Source organism: Anser brachyrhynchus (genome assembly GCF_964034855.1).
Source record: "Anser brachyrhynchus genome assembly, chromosome: 1".
Taxonomy (NCBI): Eukaryota; Metazoa; Chordata; class Aves; order Anseriformes; family Anatidae; genus Anser; species Anser brachyrhynchus.
This window is the reverse complement of record NC_137694.1, coordinates 46,472,769-46,489,691: the sequence shown is the minus strand read 5'-3', so window position 1 is coordinate 46,489,691 and position 16,923 is coordinate 46,472,769. Positions and strand designations below refer to the sequence as shown.

Below are 16,923 nucleotides of genomic sequence, written 5' to 3'. Positions count from 1 at the left end.
CATCCTACCTGCCTCTTCCTCACCGCATGACTTGCTGGTGAGGGCACTTTGAGCCCTCCCTTCTGCACCCTAACAGCAGGCTCCACTCCTCTGGATTTGTAGATCTGGGGACTCAGTACTTTCTCAACAAAGTGTGAGTTGCACTGGTTCCCCAGGGATGAAGTTGGCTACGTCCTCGCTGCTGTTCTTGCCTGTTAGAGAGTGGTCCTGTTACTGTCAACAGGGTTGTGCAAGGGCCATAGGCTGCATTTCTCCTCTATACACTAGAGGTATGCAGATTTGTTGATGTGCATGTATTTTGTATAGCTCTGTGCACATGGATGTTTCTGCATTTCTATATAGTGTCACATGCAGGTTTGGCTTAATCAAGGAAAGAGAAAGAGGACAGCAGGCTGCCCCTTATCTTCTTCCCAGGCACAGAGATGTCTCTCTGCATTCCCACTGCACTTCAATGCCACGGCTTCTCTTAAGTCTTCCATCCTAAGTAAGCAACTAAGTAAGTTGAAGAGAAGTCATACCACTGGCGAGAACAGGCTAGGTGAGCTCCAGGAGGAAACCCAGCACCGTAGGCAGGAGCCTCTTCCCAGAGGATACTGCAGCCCACCACTGCTGCCTGGCCCATCTCATTCTGCCACGCTGACTTCCCTTGGGAATACCCTAAGGTGGTTTAAGTTAAAAGGCAGTAAGGCACATGGTTTATTGATGGGACTTGGTAGGTCAGGTTGATGGGTGGACTTGATGATCTTTTGATCTTGACTTGAAGGTCTTCGCTACTCTAAATGCTCCTATGATTCTACAACCTAACCAAACCAGAGCGTGAACCAGCTTCACCTCAAACAAGAACTGATCAAAATACAACTTCATTTACAGATAAATGTAAACTGCAAACAGAACAGAAAGTGTACTGGTTCAACTCTCTGGTCTCTTGACCTAGACTGAGATGTTTTCTTTAAAGCCTTCAGTTCACATTGTGTACCACAGGAGTCTCTGACCTGCAAGAAAATGCATAAATATTTCAATGTAGGCAGTAGCCAAGATGGTGATTAGTGAGCAACACTTTACAGAGCATTATAAACAGAAGGGTGAGCAACACCACTGCTATCAGATAAGTGCAGGCAGAGAGGAACAAGTGAAGGGCATTCCTACAGGACCACAGATGTGAAAGATTTGTAGGTCTAGCAGCTGTGAGTCCAGCCGGGGGTTTGATGGTGACATGAACAGGGCTTTGGGCATTAATTTGATGTGATGGCTTGATATCACCCTTACAAACAAGCAACTGATTTAGAGCAAGTTCAGAAATTAGAAAATTAAACAAAAGCCTTTGGAGTTGAACTGTATCTTTCTCTGAGTCCTTTGCTGTCTGACCTTTGGAATCATTAGCCTTCTCTGAGAAGGATGCAATTTAGTTCTTCAATTTTATTTATTTATTTATCAAATGCGCTATGGCACAAGGATTTGGGATTGCTTGAGAAGCTTGAAAGCTACCAGTTGGGCAGGCATCATGCAAAAAACAACACAAAAAAAAAAAAAAAAAAAAAACAACAAAAAAAAACACTAAACTGCTTTTGAGCTCACGGCAGAAGAGGAAGGAAGAGAAGACCTGGGCAGCTCTGGTACCATCTGCACAGTGGCAAAAAGACTCGGCTGCAGGCATTCAAAAATGCTTCCCAGGGTGGACTGAAGAACTGACAAACAAATCACAAAGCTACTGTCCAGGTAGGTGTCAGAAGACTCTGAAATTCTTTGAAAGAATTTTACTTTCCTTTGACTTGCTTTGCTTTCAGAAACGTTCCTTCTCAAAGACGCAGAAGTTGTGGGAGCAAAGTAGAGGATATCAGTTCAACTGAGTGAAGTGAGATACAACGAAAGTTACCCTCATTACTAACTTCCAAGCCAGTGTTTTACTCTATAAAGCTGAGGTCGTTACAGCTCAGGGAGCTAAGACAGTTCATTGATGCATGGTCCTTCGGGAAGAAAAATGTCTCCTTCACCACTGCTAACTTGGATATTTTGATAGTCCCTTTTTCCTTTTAATCCCAACTTAATTACTTCAATGATCAATATGCCTATCAATCTAGTGCTAAGATTACATCCAATTATGAATTTATTGCTGGATCAAGGAATGAGTTAAGAGGCCCTCTTCAGATAAACCCATTCACTATACCAAAAACATTAAGAAAACTTGAAGTCATTAAGCTGCCTATTGAATTTCAGGTGCTGCACAGGGAGAGAAGGCCCAAGAACAGGTGAGGTGGACTTTGACCATGTCTTGCTGAGGAAGTTGGGAGGTTCCTGTTACTGAACAGGGACAGTTACTCCATTTGTGGTAATTTCTACAGCATGAAGGTCTTATGGAAGATACAGATGCACTTTAGTGAGCCAGGCCTGTAACAACCCTTCTGCCCCTCCTCTGTGGGATCCAGGCTCTCACTTGTGCTTACTTAGTTCCTTATTTCTACCTTTCTGAATTATGTTTTAAATCAGGTTCAGTAGCCCCCAGCTCTCCACAAAAATGCCCTAGTGCTTCGTGAACAGAGCATTATCCTAAAAAGCACTCTGGATCCAAGTCCCATCAGGTGAAGAGGACCTAAAACTCATATCCTGGGCAAGTGGTTAACCTCCAGCTGTTATGCTAAAGGCACAAAAAATATTTAGCCCCTTTCTTTTTAAAAATATCAGTCTTGCTTCATTAGGTGCCCTCTTCTAAAGAGGATGCAGCTGTGTGGATCCCAAGTAGATGGAAGCATCTTCAGCAACTTTACCAGTGCTTTCCAGTAAAGCCAAAAGGGGAAACATAGCAGTTTAAATAGGTAGGCTGAGGCACCTCTTGAGATCTGCAGAAGAACGAGCTGCCCTCCATTGACAAAGCAAACTCAAGGCTTCAGAAACGTGTTTTTCATTTAAAAGTCTCTCAATATGTCTTTTTTTATACTTCAGGAGACCTTCCCCTCCTTCACAAGCATGCATAACAGCCAAAGAACACCAATCTTCCTTAGCTGTAGAAAGAAGCTCCATTTCTCCAGAAATGGAAGTGGGAATGAGTTACAGCTACTGGGAGGTAAAAATAAATACTCCCTGCCTTGAAGGAACTGACTGCTACTGGTACTTTAAGTCGTCATCAGTTTAGGGGAGGTTTGAATTTGCCCTCATCTCACAGATGGAAAATGCTGCTTCAGACCATGACCTCCAACTTCAATTTCCCAAAATAAGTGTAAAAAATTCAGGCAAGGCGATACTCACTTTAAATAATGTGCACTAAACATTATGGTAGGTATAAGGATCTCAATATTATGTTGTTTTATTATTTGTCCTATAAACACTAGACAGGCATTTTTGAAGGATGAGGAGTAGGAGTGTTTTCTCTCACTGTCATTTCTACAACACTTAGCCACTTATTCATAGTGTCATTTCCCTAACACTATTGCTACATGGGCTGCAATATATCAGAAAATTCATAGCAAAAATTACTGTGCATGCTTGTTTCTCATTTATTATAATTACAGTATTGCAGAGGAAGTGGTTTGTTTCATTAAAAGTGATTGACAAAATATTATAAATTAAAAAAAAGTTATCAAAATCTAACATTAATATATTTACTCCAAATCAAACCACTGAATTTATAAACACTTACAAATGCTTTATAATCGCAAGACTGGAAGATGAGTTTCTCTGGATGATGTTGCCAATATTGTACAGGTGTTGATGCTGTAGCTTCATTTGGAGGTCGCAAGGTAATTGAAGGCTCTCCCCAGTCTCCTGTCTGAAAATCAGATGCTCAAGATATAAAAAAAGTTGCAGAAATTCACTATAAAGTAGCCTTCCATAATTGTGATCAATTGACATATTTTCTACATATAGAGCCATGTAGAAGTTGTACTCACTTATTTTAGTTGCAGCATTTTTCATGACTTAATTTATAATCCAAACTCATTTACTGTAGTGTTTAATGATGCTTTAATTAAATCTATTTACCTTTAGAATAAAATCATTAGGCACCAGAAATCTTCCTTAAAAATAACTGTTTACAATATATGTATGAGGATGAGAGCACTTGAAAAAAATCATGAGATGCACAAAAGTGCCATTCACAAATTCCGCTATGTGTTTTGCAAGCTTTTCTACACAGCTAATAAGTCTTCCATTATCCAGCATATATAACTGATAACTAACTTTCCTAAATGGCTAAATAACTGAGACTTTGCTTTTATCTGAAGACTTATTATACATTCTTCAAACATATGAGGTATTCTTTAATCTCTTTATGAATATTTACTTTGATCACCTTCTCTCAATGCCTCATTGTAGAATTACTAACACTGCCCTTCCATGTGCATCATTCTCACTGATAAATGATTGTCTTCCTAGAGCTGTCATCTCCCCTCTTTCCTCAAGGAACAAGGGCAGGACTGCAGCTTGTTGCCAAACCCCTTCACATGGCACTCTTCTCCCTTTCAAAAAGAGCCAGTGCAGGCATCTGTACTGGGATCCCCACAGCACAGCAATGCTGGTCTGGGTTTCATCTGACACCACATATTTTGGACATGGCTTTACTGGACCTGGGCTGACATTTGGGCCCTTTGAAGCCTTTGAGGCTCCTTCCACCCATAGATGGCGTCTTTCTCCTCTTCCCAACCTCTCCTCTGTCACCGATCCCACTCATCCCTTAGCCTATCTGGTCTGGTCTCTCTGAATTCCACTCCACTTCTTTCTCTGACTTTTGGGATCAGATCTCTCCTTCCTGATCCTTCTTCTTCCCTTAGTTGTTCTTTCTCAAACTATTTAATCCTCTTCTATATGAGTCTTTCAATTTGGATTACGCTACCACTTTCTTTAACTGTGCATATCTTGTGAATTTTCTGTGTATGTAATATTGCTAAAATGTGTGTTGAAACTAGCAAGGAATCACCTTTTCACACAAAATATGGCTAGAAGTTAAGACTTTTAAAGTAAGAAGTAGTTAAGCATCGAAAACACACGAAAACAATTCTTATTGAACACATTCAAAAGTCTGGCAAACTATCACATCCTACTAATTAAATCAGGACAGAGTAAACAAAACAAGTACATCATTTTCATGTGTCACAAAATAATGAAATGACACACATTTGCACAACTCTGCAATGAAAAACAAGAGATAAATTTGGAAACAGCAACATTACCCTGCCAATATGGTAACTTCAAGCAAGTGAACATCATAAAACAAGTCGAACCTACTTTATGTTGACACTATTAGTACATCTACAAATTATACAGCATTGTAATTTCTGTTTTGCCCACTTAAGTTGTTTATATGCTATGGGATCTGACTTGAACCTCAAATTTTGAAAGGGAAACATCAGCAATTGCTCAAGTGTTTAGCATTCTTTATCCACAGAAATTAATCCTTCTGACCAGTAATTTATAAAACCCTTCATCATATTTAATCTGCAGTGAGAATTTGATTTAAGAATCAGTTCTTCTTATAAAATATGGTTTCAATCATATTACAAGGGGTAAGAATCTGTATCCTTATTAATACAGTTTGTATTTGACTACAAAAGAAGATGGACTGCATCCCTCACAAATTTCCACAGCATGCTCAGCTGTCTGTCATGAAGTGTTCAAGGCCGTAACTAATGGAACACCTGAAACAGTCCTTTCTTCTAACAAAGATATACTCCTGCATCTTCTCTGTAAGGAAACAGATCTCAGGAGATATATCCTAACCATTTAGCAAAAGGTTATTACGATAGAACAGGAGTAAATTCAGAATACAGAAGCTATAAAAGTACATCCTTTGACCATCTGTCTTTCCACCGAGGAAGCCCAGGGATGGCAGTCAGGGAGGAGCAGTATTTCTACAGAATAAGTGACATTGTGTAGTGCTCCAAACCCTTTTGTTGCACTGGTCTTGAATACAGAAAATGGATGCTACTGGCAAAGTAAGAAGGGTACTTAAGGACTAAAATGAATACAACATTTTACAGATTTAATATCTTTCATGCAAAAGGGAGTCAATGCATGGGGAACTGCATCCCTTCTGCCTGTAAATGAAGAGCGGTGACAAGAGAAACAGTGACTACCTCTCATATTGGTTCAATTTTATAAAGGAGCTAGGAAGCAATAATAATAAGGAAATCAGAAATAATCTTCAATCAGGCTAATAAAAGTAGTGTATAAGAAACTTAGAGAGGGACTGTGAGGAGACTGTTGATTTGTATCCATCAATTACTCTATAAATACATACAGTCATCCAAGTATCTCCTCCTTTTAAATTAGACAAAACAGAAGCAATAATATTGCTATACATGTCTCTAGGATGATCTAAATTCACAATATAACTGAGATTAAGGGAAGGTAGAGAGGGGGAATTTCTGCAGTTCCTGACAGACAACTGCAGCTGAAGACCTTTCATGTACTCTGGTGTTTCTTGCAGAGGGAGCAGATACTAAGAAAAGCAGCATAAAATTAAACATCATAGGTAATATATTATTATGATAGATGAAGGTGAAGAAGAGTTATACATAGTCATAAAAAATTCTTTTGTAACTGTATAATAAGTGCTTTTATATTCAGTTTTCTGGTCTCATTTCCTTTTATTTGTTTCTTACCAAAGTCCTTAGATTTTTAAACTATACTATGGCTACTATTCATTATCTACTTAGACTGAGTTACAGCAAGGTACTCTCCAAAGACCAGATCCATGTATATGCTTAAAAATGTAATTCCTATCACATACTCCCCATCTATTTTTTTTTTTTAATTGAAAGGGAAGAAAGCATTTAAACTGCATTAAGGCAGCTAAAATACTTTCATAAATTTGGGCTTAAAAACCTCTACAGGAAGGAGAAGTTCTTCAGCTGACTCACACCAGTCAGATTCTAAAATTCTGAGATTTAGGATGATTATGATTGTGTCATGATGGCAATTAACTCCAGTTTAAATGCAAAGGTGCAGAAACATCTTTGACCTAGAGAAGAGTTGGGATGACAGTTAAGCCTGGGGTAGAAGAATATGAATTGTAAATCTGAGGAATTGGTGTGGAACAACTCAGTGTTGACGTTTGGAGATTCAGGTCTTTAATAAGCACCTAGAACACTTTCAAGCACTATAGAAATGTTCGGAAATTGTTGTACCGGACCAACTATAATATTTGATTTAGTTTTTAAAAATACATATCGTAAGATAAGAATTTTCTTATTTGAATATTTAATTTGCAATATATATTTGCAAGAAATAATCAAACATTTAAGCTTATGTATTTTTTATGAGACTATATACGTATGGAGATTTTAATCTATCTGATGAAGTAGAAAGGGAAGAGAGAATCTACTCCTCATCTCACTTTGCATCTCATCAGGCAGCTGTGCAGCTTCTCACGTGGTTTTCACTGTGCTGCCTGTGGTCTGGTGTTCCATGTCTCTAGCCAGCATCTTTCTTCTCACTGGCCTCAGTCACCTTGACAAAAAAGATTTTTTGTTCCACATTTTGCAGATAAATAATTTACATACCAAAGCCATCTCAAGTAAGGTGCCAGAATGGATGAGATTCAATGCTTTTACAGTGACAATTTTTAACCATAAAGGTCATGGCCTTAAAGACCAATTTCTCATGCCTTTGCAGTGCTTCATAGGCCTGGAAACAGGCAGATGTGCACGTCTCAGGGCTCACATACTTGATGTCAAATGAACTGCTGAAGCAGACTACTGCTATTAGGTAATTTCTACTGTTGTAGCACAGGTTATTCTAATTCATCCAATTCTCCGAGAACCATATTTGACTCATATTAAAGGCACCTGGATGCAGTAGTAGTCACAGGTAAGAAGTCATCTGACTACAACTTCTATAAAATCTAACATCTGCCTCATCTTTTTATTAAAATGTCAAGTCAAAAAAACCTCCATGCTATATAAAAAATTAGGCCTAGTTTTGATTGGCATGAATGTATTCATTTTTAACAAGGCCTACAGCTTCTAACTCTTCACCTGTTAAAGCCTCATGCCTAGTTATGGTAACGTGCATTAGTTGCCATGACAACAATAAATTGGAGCACACATAGATACACTGCTTTTCGCTGAAAAATTAATAATTTTCTCTCTGTAAGAATTTTAAATGTTCTGCGGGCCAGCCAAATCCTAATTATTTCCTTATTATTAGTTCCTTATATATATATATAAATATATATATATTTGATATAATAGAGATGGGTGTGTGGTGTACCTACCTTTTAAAAGACTCTAAAGCCTGGTAGCCAAAATGGCCCCTCTCTGCCAGAAATAGTGCAAGAAGGCAGTTAAATGGTAGAAACCAGGAGACATTTACAGACCTTTTGAATGACTGTGCTTGTTGAAGTTTGAACCCCTGATTTGTTCTCACCACACTGCAATACAGATAACTGGTTTTGCTCTCACTTGTACAGCCCATGTGGATTTGTCACAGAAGTTATGAAAATTCAGAGCACTACTGATGCTAGCTAATTCCCCAAAAGTGCCTTACTGCCTTTGCAAACACAACACGTTCCTTGGCTAGGCGAAGCCTATAGATTAAGACAGAAAGGGCAGCAACAACACAGTGTGGGGGTGAAACAGTGCAAACTGCGCTGTTTACACTGTTTCGTGCTTTGAAGAAGTGAGCAAACAAAAACACCAGGAACAGAAATCAAAGCTCCCACCGAGCGAGACTGCTGCTGGCAATCCCCCCGCATCCTGTATGCGCATCATAAAGCCAACATACGCGAACCACACGGCACGATACATGGATGCGCGCACACATAGTCCCAAAAGAGGGAGGACAAGTTACAAACTTTTTTTTTTTTTTGTAATTTCAACAACATGACACCCGTAGATAACAGCATGGCGACAGACTGTACATCCATAGAGTGACAACATAGCCATTTATCACTGTATCTTACATTATGAACCTGATGAATCGATGAGAAAGGATATCCTGCATTCTGGTTGGTCCAGATCTCACAGACAGAGGACTGCTAATATAAACAGAAAACTACATCTCATCTTGTAAATATTAATGCACCGCAACTGCCAAAAGGCAAGAATAATTAAGAAAAGGCTTGCAATAACATTAAAGAACGGAGAAAAACAGCTGTTAAAAGTAATTTTTTATTTATTTGCTGACAAAATATTTTTGGACTGACTGGAAGGAAACATAGTTTATTCAGAGATGTTAGAAGAGGCTTCAAACTGTGAGTACAAGAAAACAATTTAGTCAGAAGTGCTGGTGATGTAAAGAGAGAAAGTTATGCAGGCATAAACAGAAAACGCAGAGAGCAGAAGAATTGGTTATTTTCAGTTTTTGGCAGGAAAGAAGTTTGAAGTCAACACCCCCAATTAAGTTTTGAGATTTGAATCTCACTCTGCTGGAGATTTTCACAGGGATAGAGAGAGGGAAAAATCTGGCAATATAGTCAACAGGAAAGATCAGTTCTCTTTGCAACAATTACCAGGAAAGAATGCACTGCAATTAAGTGAAGCAGTCAGCCACCATCTCCTTCCACCAACAGTTCCTTTGCATATAAAGTTACAGACAATATTACCTTTGGTATTGACCATGCCCCCACTTAGCAATTAAAAAGGTTTCTTTCAGCATTCTACATTATTTTGTAGATAGTGTGTAGTAGGCAAAGCAAAGTAAGCATACTGTAGCATCTCTAGCAAAAGCAACAGAGCTAGACGAGCACAGCATTCACCAGCATCCGCTACATATTTCCTTGTTTGGACAATCATCAAGAAAGCATCCTGACACCTTAGCAAAAGCTAAGATAACATTTTACAGTAGCCAGGCAACTAAAACAAAGCATCAGATGTAGGAGCTGCCCACAGTATCTTAGGCAGGCAGCAACAAAGAGCACTAAACACACATGAAAAATGCAACTGCAGCATCCAGAATAGCTAGCAATTAAAGTATCAGTAATTTAACAGCAGCAGAGTGTGCATTGCTGGTTCTTAGCAGCAGCAGCAGGAATTCAGCATCGATGCTCAAAACAGATAACCCCAAAAGCGCAGCTCTTCTCAGAAATATGGCTCTTGCTCTTACCTTCAGCAGCCTGAAACCTGGCTGCCTGGCTGGCGACAGACTAGGTTATCAGCTCTGGTTACTGTCAGGGCAGGCTGGCACCCCCTGCACTGACTACTGCGTGCTGCCAGACAGGCTGGTGGCTGCCTAATGTTGTTAATTGTCCCTTATTTCCTTCATAATTTGAAGTGCATGCACACACATCCCTTCCCCCTGCTTCAGTTATTTTTAAATTTTCCCATATCCAGTTAATTTCTTCCCTATCTTGTTTTCAAAATTATTTGTGTTTCCTTAGTGATGCAGAGGGCTCTCAGTGTAAGGCCAGCAGCAAGCACCACTCCAGTGACTCCTGCTGAACTACCTAGCAGTAGTTACCTTTTTTTTTTTTTTTTTTTTCCCCTCCTCATCTGTATGTCTAGAAAACTGATTTCTGGATGCTCCAGCCGTGCCCATCACTGTGATGCCTACCAGAGGCTGTGCCTCAGCCTTTCAAGAAAAGTGTAAAAGTGAAGGCACTTCCATGCCAGGTGCAGCATCCCCAAGCATCTGGCAGTCAAGAAAACATATTGCAGTGCTATTTGGACACACTTGCTGAGGTCCTGAAAGGAATAAGATAAATTAGCACGGCACTGCATGCTAACAGACATTTAATTTCTCTCCAGCACTAAGGGTGCTGGCACAAGGTTGCTGTGATGCTGTCTTATCGTACAGCTGGTTCTCACCACCTTGATATTCTGGAGACAAAGGTTATCCTTCAGCCCTGCCCCTCCTGAGGACTTGCCCTCAAGCAGTGGTGCCTGGTGCCTCCTGCAAGCAGCTGTGGCCCTGGCATAGCTGTTCTGTGATAACAGCCCTACACTGCTGTGGCAGGAAATGTATGAATACACCAGGTCCATCTACGGCTGCTTAGGTGCTAACTTACTTGGGAACAGGTAACACAACACTGCAGTAACTGCATAAGCAAGTTTTAAGCTTTTAAATACGGGCAGGAAATCAATCCTTTCTTACACATGCCAATGCTGCCCACCCTGTCCCTCTGTCCCCAGAAAGAGCCTTGTGGGTTAGTCCACTCACTCCAAGAGCTGGGAGATCTGAATCTGATGCCTTTCTCTGACTGAGGGAATTCACACCTACGTATTTCACCTTCCTCTCTTACGGGTTAAAGCAGCAGAAGATAGGCTGTCTTCAATCCCTTTTATAAATGAAGGGAAGTGCTTCTTATTTTTAATTCATTGGAGAAAGAAGAGTGCACAAAAGCAGATGTTTGAAGCACTCATATGCGAGAGACGAGCTCTGGGTCCAGGTCCCTGCTCCATACCTCCAGGATTAATGGTTTAGAGGGTCTAGAATTAAGCTGAATTACCTTTAAGTACAGGTGACTAGATTTATTAAAGAGGACCAGCAGCGACTGAGAATGTCTCATGACTGCATCAATGGCCAGTGGGAAGTACAGCCATGCAAAACTCATTACTCAGTTCTGTACTCATTAATGTTTGAATGACTAAGGTACTGACATGCAATACAGAAGGAACATTAATTTTATGGAAGGTAATGAATTGAAATTCAAAAGCCAACCTCTTCTTTGGACCACTGTAAAAATATTTAGCATTTATTATATACATATTTTATGTCTTCAAAGTGCTGAATTTTTTTAATGAATTATGAAATCCCTGTGAGAAGTACTTAAGGTTGCATACCCTTGTGCTGAAGTGGAAGGAACCAAGGAAAGGAAAAAGGTTAAGTGAACATCTGAGGCCAGAAAATCAGTAGGCAGTAGGAGGGAGAGTTGGTATTAGACTTCAAACATGCCCAATTTTCAGTTCCCAAAACATATGCCCTCAAAAAGAAGGAAAAGAACTAAATCTGTGCATGCACTTCCACAGTAATAAACAGAAATACACTTGGACATTTAATACCACTGATGTAGAAGGTTCTGTGAAAAAGAGAGTTTCACAAATATTTTTTTTTCTTAAGGAACATAGCTAAAAATAATAAAAACAGCACCAGCTATTGTCTGATTAACATCAAACATGCACTTATCTTATTGGTATGCATTTATCTTTTGGGAAGAACTATGTTCCAACAAGAATCTGATATCCTGATATAAAAGCTATAGATGTCCCATGCATGAAAGACTTCCCAGTTGTCCCCATGGAACACAACTCTGACAGACAGGAGGGGTGAAGGAAGAGGGAAAGGGAGTAGCCTGCACTGCACAGCTCCTACCATGTGCTACTGATGATATAGATGGCTGGTTAACAGTGCCAGAGGGAGGGAGGTGAGGCTCTGTGCCACCTGCTCTCCACTCAGCCATCTCCCTTCCTTTCCCAGCAGTCAGTTCTGACATAGCCTCCTAATCACTTCATGACTGCCTTTTAAAAGAGTTGTTTTATGGACATTTTCAGTTCTCCTGTTTATCTAAATTAACCTCTGTGATTTCCAGAAAACACACTCAGATAAGAAAAAATGTTTCTTACTGCTCTTGCTAACTTCATCTGTGATAGAAGTCAACAAGGTGTAATTATTTCAGACACCTGCAGTGAAGTTAGTAGCCAATCATGTTACAAAGTGTTTCCACATTCCCATCTGCTTCAACTCTTTCTAGTTACTCATATATTTACTTGAAAAAATGTAGGACAGGACATATGTTGGTCTTCAATGTGGCAGGCTGTGTCAGAGATAACTTAGTGCTTTGTAAGGTGAACAAAATTACCTGAAAAGTTAGTGTAAGCTCCATCCCTGTTGACAGGGATGACTTGATAATCTGAAGACAGAAAGTAATTTTACCAAAGGTGATCACACACCAATAGGATTGATCATGGAAATGATACCCTTTTTAAGAAGAAGAAAGAAGGAAAGCAACAGAAAGAATATGTGGGCAACATACGCAAAAGGAACAGGGGCTCGGTAGAAAGCAGTCCTGATGTATTCAACACAGGTCAACTTCGTGGCACTTAAGGAGATGTCAAAGATTTACTTAAAGTAGGAGTAATTATCCTCAAAAAGTCATGGAAGATAATAAAAGGACCAAAGAAGGGCTAAAAGAATATTTAAGATGGAAGTAAACAAAGGTTTGGGAATTTATAGCCAGCCAAACTGCAGGGACCAGCAAATTTCTAGCAAAATCATTTAAAAATCCAGTCACTATTCCCTGGTCCTTGTGGCCTTTGGAATCTCCTGACATTGCTCTTGGCCATGTGAAATAAATGCTAATGTATCAATAAATAAATGTGCATGTATCTCCCTCTCTCCCTCTATGCACACATACAAAATTGAGCCTAATGAAAAAGTGTGATCTTGCTGCAATGTGTTACCCACCAGAGCATTTATGGGCCAAGAAAAATTCAAGATGTTTATAATGAGGTTGTTCATGATGAATCATCTTAGATAAATTTCCTTCCTTTGTTGGAAAATGGGCCTACTAAATCATCATCAGCAAGGAGAAGCACAGCAGGACGTGGACACTGATTATGCAACTTCTGATGCGATGTCACGTGATGTTCCCTGTACACAAACTAGCCTGAATCAAAATGCAGCGTTTGCACAAGAAGTTGAAATATACATTTAGAGAAAAATTATCAGTATTTAAGCAGAACTGGACTGGAACATGTCGAGAGAATCTGTAATGACCTGCTCTATGCAGACCCTCTGGGGAGGATCCAGAACTTAGGGACTTTCCAGGGTAAGAACTGAGAATGGATTTGATGAACTGCAGAAATTGGTCAGATGATATTCAGTACATTAAGAGTATGCCTTGGTAAAGTAAGATTAAATATACAAATAAAATATCAAATAGATTAACAGAGTGTTTTAACGGGGAGGTCACACAGATCTGGAAGTTTCAGTATACTACAAGTGAAATACAGAGGTTTTGCAAATGAATAAGCAAAGCAATATAAGCAATTATCACAGGATAATTCAAGTTGGAAGGGAGCTGAGGAAACTTTCTTTACAACCCCAGCTCAAAGCTTGAGCAGCTGTGAAATGTGACCTGCTTGCTCAGGGTTTCATCCAGTCAGGTCCTGAAAACCTCCAAGGACAGAGATTCCTCAGCCTCTATGAGCAACCTGTCCCACTGCTTGCCTCTCCTTGTGGGGAGGAAGTTTCTCTTGACATCCAGTCTGAGCTTTTCTTCTTTCCATTTTTGTACCCAAAGCCATCTCTTCTCCAGCCAGCCCTGCTCACTCAGCCTCTCCTCATAGGACAAGTGCTGGATCCGGCCCCCAACTGTCTTGGTGGCCCTTCATGGAACTCCCCTCTCCTAAATAAAATAGAAAGTATTTAATACAGGTAGAATATAGTAATGCATGGGGAGGAATTTCTGTGCCATGCACAGTCACCAGTGAGGCATCATCTGGGGGCAGAGTCCAGTGTTAGACACTGCACTTCAAGGAGGATGGAGGCAAACAAAGGGAATCCAGGAGAGAACAACAAGTCTAGAAAATACCAAGGCATGGCCATAGTTAGGCAAACATCAGCCCCAAATGGTCTGATCAGTCCTAAGCAAGCCTGAGAAGAGGGAGTTGATGCCTTCTGATCATGTTTAGAGAGCTCTTTCTTCTGTTGGCTTCCATGTCTACTCTGCAAGGCCTGCATGTCCACCTTGCAGATCTGGTGCAAGAAGAGGAGCCATGAACCTGATCTCCCCACCGCCTCTACTGTGTGTCCCACCACAGGGCTGAGCCTCAGGAAACTGCTCCCACATCCTGGCACTTAAGCTCCAGTAAGGCACAGAAGGGAAGCAAAGAAACAACAGCAACCCCTACTCTCTGATGCAAATTATCTAGCAGTAACTCGCTGACTATAATTCAGTCTTGTTCCAGAAATGAGGAGAATTTTGGATCAAATCCCAGAAAATCACTTGTGGCACAGCAAACAATCTTTAAAGGTGCAACAGCTGAAAGAAACAAATGAAATGGGATGAATGGGGCTGGCTGGCCCCTTTTGTATTCATCACTCCAAATGTTTCAGGACTGTGGGAGAGCAGTTGTGCAATCTCAATAGATGTTGCGTCCCTGAATGTTCCCCAAGCTCTGGGGAGAGCCTGTCTTACCAACAGGAATAATCACACATCCTCCAGTGGAAAAAAGATCTTCAGAGATGGAGAGTGACATCTGAAATGAGTTCTTTTATAGACAGAGCCAAAATCAGAAATAACAATTCTTATTAGAGTAAGAAACGAGCACCCTCAGGCAGCTTTCACAAGCAGGAGTGTGCCCCAGCACACCACGGGAAGGCAGACGACAGGCCCAGGACCACCGTGATCCTGCAAGGTCTGTCCCCCCAGCCAGGGGCAGGGCTTGAGGTCCCACGCTGCTTTGCCTCTGGGTGCCTGCTGCACACAGGGACATGCCTGGAAAAATTTTCTCTAATGAGAATTGACTGTTAACACACCTGGGTTTCCCTCTCAGCCAGCTGACACCCTCCCTCACATGATGCAGTCAGTTTTCATTTGATTTCCATCCAGTAACCCAGGATTTGGGGTCCTGGTGGGGAGGACTGATTGAGGGTCTTCCCACCAGTTTGCTAAGGCTGCCGCTGCCGTGCCTGGTTTCTGGAGGTGCAGCTTTACAGCCGCGGCACTGGCCCAGCAATGTGTGGTGAGCTGCCAAATCTTTGCCAACTGATTACTCCCCTTTCTGCTGGTGCTGCCAGTTACAAGTGCTCCCTAGCCCTTTAGTCTTGCATATAGGAGAGAAACTTCTGGACAAATACCACCCATAAAAATAAAATTTGTGGCTTCAGTCCTCAACATTAGGCACAGGTTACAACATTTTAGCAAAACAAAACCAAAATGCAACAACCCGAGCTCTTTCAGAAGAGCACCCCAAACTCTCAGTACAAGTTATTTCCCAGGAGCTCAAACATGTAGACGTTACATACTAAAATTCAGCTTTGACTCTGAAATATTCAGCCTTTCAATAAGAATATAGTCTCTTTGTCAGTAAAAGCTACCCAGCCTTTTCCATTTTTCATATAATCCGCCTCCATTTTTCATATGATCTTTCCAATACAGAGCTTCTAGCTCACAAGGCTGAGTGTGAAAAAACAGTAAATTAATAAAGAACATCTGTCCCCATCTTGAAAGAACATCTGTCCCCATCTTGGTGTAGTATTTATGGCATTTGTTTGGATCATTAGTACCAAATATAGAAACAACTTCCTTAATTCCATACGATGAAGCAGCATGTAGGTATGATCCACATCCCACGGCTTTATTTCTAAAATGTTAGCTTCTGTAACCTTCATGAAAATATGCACCTTTTTATTTAGACAGAAATTGCTTAGATTTTTCATGTCTTTATCAGTTTACTTGTCCACTGAATAAAAAATACTCTAGGGTTTGTTAAAATTTACACTTCAAGACATAGCAATTTTTGGCATTAATATGTATCTGAATTAAAAAGACAAAATCCAGTAACACCTATATAATGCAATAAAAATAGATTTAGAAACCATTTTTCTTTTGATGTTAAATTGAAGGTTATCATAGATGTCATCTTTCCATATTTAAAAATAAGATGCACCTCAAAATATGAACCATAGAACATCTTGTTTAGATTTTATATACTTTTCTTTAAAATGGCTTTTGTTCATCCCCAGACCGTACACTATTTTTTGCTTATTTGAAAAACAGAATTAAGAAAATCTTAGAAAAAAAGAACAGAATGAAATAAACTGGACATCCATACTTTTGTATTTACTGTTTCTTAAATCCACTATAAAGAATTCTGTTATTTCACCAGTAATTTCCACCATTCATAAAATCCATTTTTCGTTGCTTCTTAGATAATCTCATTTTACACACTGATTTTCTCCTGGGCATATTTTCCTTCACTCACCATAATCTTTAAATCCTTCTAAAGCAGAGAAGGAGACAGAAAAGCATGCAGGAAACAAGCAAATAAAAAT

General features: G+C 40.1%; 1 protein-coding gene across 13 annotated transcripts in view; it reads right to left on the bottom strand.

The window, feature by feature from the left end:
- The window catches only part of ANKS1B (ankyrin repeat and sterile alpha motif domain containing 1B), a 441,985-nt gene that overhangs the window by 25,895 nt on the left and 399,167 nt on the right, over positions 1–16,923 (bottom strand). For 6 of the 13 annotated variants that reach the window (XM_080595957.1, XM_080595958.1, XM_080595955.1 and 3 more), the window contains one exon: positions 3,632–3,760. In XM_080595957.1, the coding sequence (XP_080452083.1) occupies positions 3,632–3,760 (129 nt within the window). Of the gene's footprint in view, positions 1–3,631; positions 3,761–8,890; positions 8,966–13,819; positions 14,273–16,923 lie in introns of those variants that run through there. The other 7 variants (XM_080595951.1, XM_080595960.1, XM_080595961.1 and 4 more) reach the window with 3 other exon arrangements.